At 60.5% G+C, this 10770-nt stretch overlaps 1 protein-coding gene across 1 annotated transcript; it reads left to right on the top strand.

Moving 5' to 3' along the window:
* Positions 1-4429: 4429 nt before the first annotated feature.
* TNNT2 (troponin T2, cardiac type) lies at positions 4430-8401 on the top strand (the record flags this gene model as incomplete). The annotated part of the gene is made up of 8 exons (XM_082296052.1): positions 4430-4483; positions 4588-4704; positions 5315-5392; positions 5495-5605; positions 5981-6090; positions 6603-6693; positions 7086-7126; positions 8353-8401. The coding sequence occupies 8 exons, from the start codon at positions 4430-4432 to the stop codon at positions 8399-8401; spliced, it is 651 nt and encodes a 216-aa protein (XP_082152178.1).
* Positions 8402-10770: the final 2369 nt, after the last annotated feature.

Genomic DNA, 10770 nt, shown 5'->3' with positions numbered 1-10770 from the left:
GCCACATCCAGAGCATCACTCTCCAAGGCCCAGATTTGAGAGCAGCTTCTGCTGATGGAGGCTGCTGGGCCAGGAGGCACATCCTGGAGAGATGGGGTTGGGGTTATAGGGGTGAGTCTGAACACAGCTCCCACTTCTCCTCCCCCAGCAGAGAAAGGGGACCTGAGTCCTCTGGTGTTTCAGTGCCACGCCAGACACATGTGTGTCACCAGTCTGTCCCCTGGGCACACCTGGGACAGGCTGTGCATCTCCCCCATGGTCAGGGAAGGACTTGGGGGCAAAGGTGGCATGTGAGATGCCCATTTCTGGGATTACAGGCCAAGGTCACTCATCTTCTCATTCTGCAAACTGGTGGGGTGCCCTGACCGCTGTCAAAGTGTCAGTCCAGACCTTCGGCCCCTGCTCTCCACAGCCTGCAGGGTGACCTGGGCCTTGTCCCTGTCCCCACTGCCACTTGGCAGCCACCCACACAGCAGCTGCCCAGCAGTCCTGGCCCTGTGCTGTGAGAAAGGGGAGCCAGCCTTGAGGAAATCCCAAATTCCCCTCGGCATCACTGATGGACACGTGGGCCCCGTTCCAGCAACTCGGTGTGACTCTGTAAATTCCTGTTGTGCTTTGCAGGGAGCAGGAAGGTAAGAGGACATGGAGCACCTGCAGCTGCCCCGAGGCCAAAAACTGATCAGAGCAACTCCAATAACCTGAGGCTTCTTTCCCTTCTCTCTGTCCATGCCCTGTGTGCTCTGTGAAGAGGAGTGCGTGGAGGAAGGTAGGAGTTGCACCTGCAAGGACCAAGAGCCAAGTGTTGGGGCTTCAGTGTTCTTCTGGGGGATTTGGGGGTCGGCTCCTGGGCTGCAATGGGCAAATCATGTCCAGGAAAGGCAGATGTGACCATGTTTGAGATGCCTGCACCTGAAACATCAGTAGGACCAAAACCAGTCTGAATTTTCTCAGGATCTCTTTTGTCAGTGATCCCTTGACTCAAACCAGGGCTGGCAATGCTGGACATGGGTGTTGGCAGAGGTGTGATCCCAATATCCCAAAGGGAGCTGGAGCCTCTGCTGAATGTGTGACAGTCTGCCCAAACTCAGACTACCTGCCTCAGCCCCATGGAGACACAATCCTGGCACGGGCTGGGCTGGGCTGGGGAGCTGGGTTGGGCTGGGCTGAGCCTCTGGCTGCTCCCGGGCACTGCCAGGCAAAACACCCTGAGTGTAAAAGCGAAGGGAGGTGCAGGGGGCAGCCCCTGCAGTGCTCGAGTGCTCATCTCACGCATGCCAAAACTCTGTGGCACCCAACTAATCCCTGTGCTTATTCCTTCCGTCCTCCCTGGCTCAGAAGAGGAAGAATGGATAGAGGAAGACGACGGTAGTTATTGCACCTTTCATTATTTCCTCTCTTTGCTCTTGGGAAAAGTCGTGGGTCGATGTGTTCTGCCTCTCCCTGGTTGGGGAATGGTTTTCTTTCATTCTTCCACTTCTCTCTCTTCTTCCTGCACTCCACCCATGCCCTGCTGTGCTGTGTGTCCATCCTCTGTCTGTGCCTTGCCTCTTATATCTGCCAGCCATGGTTTGCTGTCTTTGCTGTCTTCTTTTTCTTCCTTTCTGTCTGGCTGTGGCACCTGCAGTGTCCCCAGGGCCCGCGGGCACAGCATCACCCTGGCTCCAGTGGAGGAATCCTGTAGGGACACTGCTCCCTCCAGTGGAAAAAGGCTCCAGCAGTGTCACAGACGCGATCGGGAAGGTGCCGAAGGCGCGTCCTCAGCCACTCGTGGAGCTCTCTGCTAGAGCAGAGCAATAGAAATCCCTCCTCCCTTCCTGGGGTGTGAGGGAATGGCAGCGTGAGAGGGGGTGAGGGACAAGCCAGGAGGTGGCGATAAACCCTTTAATTTCACTAATTTGAGGGGGCTTTTCCCTGACGAGCACAGAGCAGCCCTTGGGTGAGGTTAGAGAGGAGCCCTTTGCTTCCCGAGCCGCTGTTTCTTTCTCGTGGCTGCGGCTCCCCGGGTCTCTCTCGGCTCCGTGCCGCAGTTATCCCAAAGCAGGAGCCGCAGGGAGCCGGGGAACGGCGCTGCCGGACTCACCCTGCGCCTTATCCCGCAGGCCAGGAAGAGCAGGTAGAGGAGGAGGAGGAGGAGAGCGAAGAAACCAAGGCAGAAGGTGAGTGGAGGCTGAGCCAGGGAGCTCCCGTGGCTTGGCGGGGCCATGCTCTGCTCCAGGCCGTGCCAGGTGGGGGCTGGCACGTCCAGCGTGGCTGTGACAGGGGCACATCAGCACAGAGGGGCAGCTGTCCCCCAGACCTGCTGTCCAGTAAGGGGCTGTAGAACTGAGATGCCCTTCCCTGCTCTGCCTGGGCCCTACAAGTGTGAGGATGCAGTGTTTGCTGCTGGTGGCTGCGTCCAGCCCTCTGAAATAATGCCAGAAAGGGGCCAAGGCTGTTTCACCAAGGGGATTTCCAGAGGTGGGATTGAGCTCTGATGTGTCTGATCATCCAAAGAGCACTGGATTTCATGATGTGGCTTTGGGGCATAGGGGTGGCCTGGTGTGTGACTGTGCTGTCACTGCTGCTGGAGCAGGCTCAGATCCCGGCTGTGACCCCTGGTCAGGGTGCTGGGACCCCTCTGTGCTGGGGGATGTGGCTGCCCTCACCCAGGGGTGCTCATGATCTCCCATTGCTTTTAAACAGAACAAGAAGATGAAACGAATGCAGCAGGAGAAGGTAAAGCGGGAGTGGAGGAGAGATGGGTTTGGCCATTCCAGTCCCGATCCCAGTCCCTGAGGCACTGGGCCCTTGGAACGGGGTTTTGGTGCTGAATTCATTTGCTGCCGAAGGGATGATCTGTGGAAAATGGGGCAGAGCTGTCCTGGCCACATCCCCCAACAGGACAGGAGTGGTGGATTTGTGCTGCCTCGGGCAGAAATTCACCCAAAATACAGCAGGAGAGGGCAGCACTGCTGCTTCTCCAGCCTGAGCTCCTGCAAAACTTGTCTGGATTCCTCCTGGAGAGGACCTGGAGCTGTCCGGGCCCCCCTGTGAGTGAGGGATGTCCCTCAGGGGCCTGCTCTCCCCGTCCATCCTGCAGGGATGCAGCTGGGGTTTGCAGTGGTGACAAGCATGGGGCAGAGGGGGACAGCTACCCCACAGTGTCCCTGGGCAGGACTGGCCACGGGGACACAAAGCTTCCTGTTTTGCACAGGTGGAGAGGGAGACCGAGAGCAGGAGCCTGGGGAAGGTGAAGTATCACCATTGCTCCTTCTGCCTGATTGTGGGTACCAGGGGCTGCTCTGCCCAGCCAGCAGCACCAGCTGTGCCTCAGGCACAGCGTGTCCTCTGGCACAGGGCTGGCACCTCACTGCTGGGGAATGATTCCCGTGAAGCCCCTGCTGCTGGGAGAGAGGGAGGGCTCGGCTCAGGGCGGGGGTTGGGTCAAGGTGTGACAGGAAACCCCTCGGTGACACTGACCTTCTCTTTCTGTCCTGCTCCTGGGACCTGCAGGTGAATCGAAGCCAAAGCCCAAGTAAGTGTGGCAGGGTTTTCCCTGGGGCAAGGTCTGAGCTGTGCCGGGGCAGAGGCTCCGTGTGACAGAGCCTGGCCCGTAAAGGGCAGGCCACAGGGAGCCTCCAGAGTATGGAAACAGGGTGGGACTGGGACATGGAGAGAAAAAGGGAGAGAAACGGACAGGGAAACATGGAGTGAGAAGGGAATGAGGTCTTTAGGCACTTCTGAAGCATTTTGTATGCTCCTTGGGAGAAGCTCAGCTGCCCTGTGACCCTGCAGGTGACAGAAATGTGTGAGTGTTTGTGAGTGTGTGTGTGCATCCCAGCCTGGGGTACAGAGTCCTGGCTGTGGCTGGCATGAGGCACACGTTTCCAGGAGTCCCAGCATTCCAGGGACAGAGCCTCAGGGAGCAGGACTGGGAACCATTGCCAGAAGCCTGGGGGGTCCTCCTGGGTGCCTGGGATGCTGCAGTGTGGGAGGCAGATCTACCCTCAGCCATCATCCCTGCATCCCTTTGTGTCCCTGCTGAGCTTCTCCTGCCCTCCCTCGAGCCCTGGAGGATGAGAGGGTCCAGCTCCCTGTGCCAGGTCACACACGGCTCCTTGGTGCCCTTTGTGGGGAGCAGTGGGGCAGCTGCCAGCTCAGGGGGCCTGGCAAAGGGCCCTGGCCACATTGTCTGCAGCTTGCAGAGTTACTCCAGCCATGTGGGCACCTTGGAGTGTTTCCCAGGAATGCCACAGGTCTTCCTCTGTGGCTGCCCAGCTGGCACCTCCAGCAGGATGCACTGCACTCCCTATCCTCCAGCTGTGCCCACTCTGCATCCCTGGGGACTGCAGGGCTCAGACGGGAGGCTGGGATGGGTGAGAGGCACATTCTGTCCCAGGTCTGCTGCAGCCCCATCGTGCTTCAGCTCCCCTTCCATTGCAGGGTCTTCATGCCCAACCTGGTGCCTCCCAAAATCCCAGATGGTGAGAGACTGGATTTTGACGTGAGTTGTGCCCCAGTTCCCACCCCTGCGGGTGATGCCCTCCTGCCGCTCCCCCTCAGTGTCTGGCAGCTCCTGGAGGCTCGGGCTCTTTGTGTCTGGTGCAGGACATTCACCGCAAGCGCATGGAGAAGGACCTGAACGAGCTGCAGGCCCTCATCGAAGCCCACTTTGAGAGCAGGAAGAAGGAGGAAGAGGAGCTCCTGTCCCTCAAGGACAGGATTGTACGTGTTCAGCCTTCCCCTCTCTGGCCATTGCCACCCTGTCCCTGTGGGCACACAGCCACTGTCCCTTCCCCACCGTCCTGGCAGACCTGGGACATCCCTGTCCCTACAGGACAGAGCCTGAGGGTTGAGCCAGATTTTGTACCCCAGTGCCTGGGAACCATAGAATTCCCTGAGCTCGGAGGTACCCACAGGATCATCCAGTCCAACCCCTGGCCCTGCACAGACACCCCAACAACCCCACCCTGGGCATCCCTGGCAGCGCTGTCCAAACGCTCCTGGAGCTCTGGCAGCCTCGGGGCTGTCCCCGTTCCCTGGGCAGCCTGGGCAGTGCCCAGCACCCTCTGGGGGAAGAACCTTTCCCTGAGATCCAGCCAAATCTCCCCTGGCACAGCTCCACCCATTCCCTCTCTGTCCCCGGTCACTGGGATGCCCCTGGTGTGGCTGCTGTGGTGCTGTGGTGCCTGATGCGGATGCACCTCTCCCCGGGATCACTGTCCCCAGGCTCCCTTGGGGCTCTCAGGGCTCTTGGGGTCAGGGATCTGTCCCTTGGAACAGAGAGGATGCAGATTCCCTGCGGTGTCCAAGCCAAGATCCCCTCCCTGTGCAGGAGCAGCGGCGGGCGGAGCGGGCAGAGCAGCAGCGGATCCGCAGCGAGCGGGAGAAGGAGCGCCAGGCCCGCATGGCCGTGAGTGTCCTCTGGAATGGGGCTTGGGATGGGCTTGGGGAGTCTGGGGACGCGAGCTGTGTGTCCATCTGTCCACTGCTGACCTGCTTCTGACCCTGGCAGGAAGAAAGAGCTCGCAAGGAGGAGGAGGAGGCGCGAAAGAGGGCAGAGGAGGAGGCGCGGAAGAAGAAGGCGTTCTCCAACATGCTGCACTTTGGGGGTTACATGCAGAAGGTGGGACCCCTCCCAAGGGGGCTGTGATGGAGCCACTGCTGCTCCTGGGAAGGGTTCATCCATGTGACACTGTGGGGTTTCCAGGCAGGAGAGGGCAGGGAACTGCTCCTGGGTCAGGGGTTACAGGGCCAAAGGGAGCTCAGAGCTGCCCTGAGCTCAGCTCTGCAGATGTGCAGTTCCAGCCTTGCCTCAGGGACAGGGACGGGAATGGAGACAAGGACAAGGTGTCTTGTCCACTATTGCCAAAATGTCCTCAAGGACCTCATGTGCTTCTTGAATTCCAAAAGCTGAGGGTGCTGGGTGCAGAACTGGGGATGGAGGAGAGCAAAGGCTGGGCAGACTTCCTTCTCTCCAGTGGACTGATGGTTTCCTCAGTCAGAGAAAAAGGGGGGGAAGAAGCAAACGGAGCGGGAAAAGAAGAAGAAGATCCTCGGCGAGCGACGGAAGCCCCTGAACATCGACCACCTCAGCGAGGACAAGCTGAGGTGAGCATGGGCTGCAGGAGGGATGGCCAGGGCAGACGCTCTGTGCTGGGTCCCAGCTCCTGGGCAGGATCCCGGGTGGGGGACGGCTCCCTGGGGCTTCCAGCCGAGGGGGATGGCACAGCTGGAGATGGGCTGTGACACCCCACGGGGGACACGGGCGCCGAGGCTGTGCAGGGCCACCGCGGCCGGGCTGCGGCTGATGGCACCAGCCATGAGAGGGAGCCAGGGTCACACGGGTGGGACAGGTGTGTCCTGAGGGAGCCACGCTCACACATGGGACAGGTGTGTCCCGAGGGTCACACGGGTAGGACGTGTGTCCCCATCTGTACTGACCTCCCCCGTGGCTCTGGTCCCTGGATTCACTGCCTGGGTAACACATCCCTGCTTGGGAGCCTCCAGAGCCCCATCCCAGGGGGCAGGTGAGGGGTTGGCATCAGTGCCCCATCCCTGCACTGAGCTCCCTGGGAGCCACGGCCCTTCCCTGCCCCGTCCCCAGCTGGCTCTTCCTGCAGGGACAAGGCCAGGGAGCTGTGGCAGAATGTCCATGACCTGGAGGCTGAGAAATTTGACCTGCAGGAGAAGTTCAAGCGGCAGAAATATGAGGTGAGCCCCGAGGCCTCTGTGATTTGTCCACCCTCTGTGTTCCTGGCTGCTCCTTCAGCTACCCAGCCAGGAGATGAGCTGGGGTGTCCAAGCGATCTCCCAGCTCGTGAGTACGTGTACCTGGCCCCACCACAGGGAGCACACATCACAGGCCAGGCAGGGATGGGGCCCTGAGCAACCTGGACAGTGGAAGGTGTCCCTGCCCATGGCGGGGGGTGGAATGAGATGGTCTTGAAGGTCCCTTCCAACCCCAACCATCCTGGGATTCTGGGATTCTAAACCCCACAGAAAAACTGCTGGGGAAAAGAGAGCAGTGATGCATCTTCACCCTGCCCTTGTCCCCAGCCTGGGGCACCTTGCCAGACTTCACCACCCACCATTTTTTCTTGCAGATCAACGTCCTTCGGAACCGCATCAGTGACCACCAGAAAGTGTAAGTGGCTGCACATCCCTCCTCGACATCTCCTGTCCTTCCAGCTCCTGCTCCCCAGTTCCCTCCCTATGGATCTCCTTTGCTAAGCCACCTCCTCTCCTTCCCCCTCCTGCCTCTGGTCTTGCTGGTGCCTGGCGTTCCTGGACCTGCAGGTCTGTCCCAGGAACCTCAGTCCCTGCCCTTCTGCTCCTCCATGGCCTCCCCTGTCACCAGCTTCCCCCTCCCCAGAGACCCCAGCTGGGGATGGACCCCGGGGAGACTCCACCTCTGCTCTGTGTCCTGTGGGTCCTTCCAGTCTCCAGCCACCCCATCCCTGCAGGGGCTCTGCCCAGCATCTCAGGAAGGTGCTGGAGATCCCAGCTTGTCTAGCAGGGGAAATCCCATGGGCTGTGGGATTTGTGCAGGCCCACAAGGCCAGGGGAGCCTGTCCCCGTGCCCATGTTCCCTGCATGTGGCTGGGGAACCCTTCATAAGAGGATGGAGGAGGGTGTTTAACCCCTCCTCCCAGGGGCACCATGGTGCTCTCACATCCCCATCCCACCCCCCCTCATGTGGGAGGTGCTCAGCCCATCCCATGTGTCAGGGGCAGCATCTCCCACCTGCTCACACCAAGTTTCTCTTCTCTTCTCTCCTGCCCCACCACGGCCTGATCCTGCAGCAAAGGGTGAGTACAGGCATTTCTGAGGCCTGTGTGTGTCCCCCTGCATGTGTGCTGCAGGGACACTGGGACCCCAGGGCAGCAGCAGGGCTCAGGGACGAGGCAATCCCAAGGACTGGCACCCAGAAATGCCCTTCACTGCCCACCCAAACCTTCTCCTCATTCTCCTCTGTGCTGCCCTGTGCCCAAGCAGTGCTTGCTCCCCCTGTGCTGGTTCAAGGGAGTGATGTGGTGGGTCCCGAAGGATCCTGCAGCTGCTTTTATCCCTCTGCAGCCACAGATGCAACTTGTCAATTCTTCTCTGAACGATTCTTGGGGGGGATAAACATGGGAAGGAAATGGTGGGTCCTTAGAATCGCCTGGCAACTGCATGAGCTTGTTTCCAGAGAGTCCCAAGACACTTTGACTCAGGTCCCAAGGTTTTACCTGGGGCCAGTGAAGACCCTCGGCCCCCAGGACAGTGCACATCCAACGGGAAAAGGCTGCAGGACCACTGACAGCACCCACCTCATCCTCCCTGTGTGGTCACTGATGCCTTTTGGCACGTGCTTTTCCTCTTCCCTTGCAGGTCCAAGGGTGCCCGTGGGAAGACCATGGTGGGCAGCCGATGGAAGTAGAAGCTCAGGGGGAGAGGAGGCCGCGCCCCAGGAGCTGCAGCGGCTGCACAGAGCCCTGGCTGCGGGAACGGGGGCTCTGGGGGGCAGCTCAGGCTTCCTGAGCTTCCCATCTCCACCCCCCAGTGGTGTTGTGTCTGTAAATAAAGAGGTGGTGAGGGGGTGCAGGTGTGATGTCCATGCTGAGGCTCTGATCCCAGAGGGCACAGCACAGGCTCAGCACAGCTCACCGAGTTGCCCACCTGCTCCCCGGGCTCTGAGAGGTCACAGCAACCACGCAGGACCCCCTGAGTAACTGTCCCTGTGCCTCCCAGCATCATCTCAGCTGCAGTCCTTGGCTGGTTTGGTGATAGACCTCAGTGGTCTGAGTTGCTTTTCCTGCTGCACTTTGGGGCAATCCTCATCATGGGCACTTCAGTTCTGACTTTGCTGTACCAGAGCTCCCCTCGCTCCTCTCTGGTCAGAGCTGGCCCTGGGGGACACCATGGACAGGGGCACTGCTTCCAGGCCTCTTGGCCCATGGAGTAGTCACTAACTCACCTTCCAGGCCATTTCCATTCCTATTTCCAGCTCTTGCTAAGGGCTCTGAGCAGCCGTGTTTGCCTCCTCTGCATGTTACTGAAGGCATGCAATGAAGCCTGGACATAAAGCCACGTGGAGAGGCCGCTTCTCTGTGCTTTAGGGGCAGATCTCTTCCATCGGGCTGGGGATCTGCAGCACGTCACACGTGTGCTGTCCCTGGGGACAATCAGCTGCAGAACCCCCAGTGTTCCTGGTGGATCTGGACCTGGATCTGGACTGGCAGCCAGCCCAAGGCACCAGAGGTCCTGGAGGGCTGTTATACTGATCTGGATAAACAGCATCTGTGAAGCCTTTCCCAGAGCACTGGGGAAAGGAGGATGCACAGGGTGGTGGATCTTGTTCCTTGGCGAGATGTTTTGTGTCCCCCCTTGCTGGGGCTGCCTGTCCTCCCCTCCCTGCCAGGTGATGTAGGGGTGTCCTGCAGGTTTCTGCCTTGTGCTCCTGTTGGATGAGGATTTGTTTTCCCTACTTCAACACACACCACCAGGTTTTGGGGAATAAGGCTCTGGGAAGCTCAGAATCAGTGAGGCACAAGTGGAGGACAACCAGCTCCCCACCACCTACCTCCTCAAAACCGAGGTGTGGAGGGCAAAGGGTAGAGCTGGGTAGGGTGGCAGAGCCGGGACATGAAATATCCAGAGGGTGGCTGAGCGATGGTCCAGCAAGTGACATTCCCACCCTGCCTGATTGATGCATGGCAACAGGAGACAGGAGCGCTCGGGGCACTCAGCTGTGTCTGCCTTGGAAAAAAATAACCCCTTTTGCAGGTTCTGAGGGTCCACTGTCCCAGCTTTTCCGGCAGGCGGAGGCAGGGCCGTGCCGGTGCCCGGTGCCGCAGAGCAGCCCCGCAGCCGCTCTGCCCGTCCCTGGGGCTGGCAGCGCCCAGGGCGGGGGTACCCGGGCACTCCCTGCTTCCCACAGCGCTGCCTGTCCCGGCAGCTCCCGGCCCCGCTCCAGCCCGAATCCCTGCGCCGGGCCCGAAACCGCCCGGCACCTCCCTCCGTGCGCCCGCTGCGCGCTGGCACCGCCGGGCTCCGCAGCTGAGTCAGCGCCCGGCCCGGCCCGGCCCTGGCCCCCGCCCATCGCAGCCCGGCCATTCCCACTCCCAGCGCGCTGCTGCCGTGCTCGGGAACGGCAGAGTGGCAGCAGGATGCTGCAATCCTCTGGGACGCGGCAGAGCAGCCTGGGGTGCTCACTGGGGTGTCCCTGGGTGCTTGGAACATCCCGGGTGTTGCACGGGCTGTGGGGTGGTTGCAGTGGTTCAGGAGGTTGTGTCGAGGTTGGCTGGAGCATGGCACGAGTTCTGTGCTGGTGCTGGGGAGCAGCTCTGCCCCGGACCCCTCTCCAGGGGCTGCAGCTCCTCCCGAGGGGCAGCTCCAATCTCTGCTCTCTGTGAGCAGGGACAGGACCCATGGAAAGGGCTGGAGCTGTGTCAGGGGAGGGTCAGGCTGGAGATCAGGGAAAGGTTCTTCCCCCCGAGGGTGCTGGGCACTGTCCAGGCTCCCCAGGGAATGAATGGGCACAGCCCCGAGGCTGCCAGAGCTCCAGGAGCGTTTGGACAAGGCTCTCCGGGTGCACAGGGTGGGATTGTTGGGGTGTCAGTGCAGGGCCAGGGGTTGGACTGGATGATCCTGTGGGTCAGTTCCAGCTCAGGACATTCCATGATTCTGTGGTGTACAGCTGTCCCCGCCTGCCAATGGAGCACGAGGTGCAGATGGGTGAGTCTGGGATAGCACAACGGAGCAGGGAATGTCCCCACTGCTGAGCCCAGAGTGAGGGACCCCAGGAGC

This window comes from Coloeus monedula, assembly GCF_965178545.1.
Source record: "Coloeus monedula genome assembly, chromosome: 23".
Taxonomy (NCBI): domain Eukaryota; kingdom Metazoa; phylum Chordata; class Aves; order Passeriformes; family Corvidae; genus Coloeus; species Coloeus monedula.
This window is presented reverse-complemented; position numbering and strand designations above follow the sequence as displayed.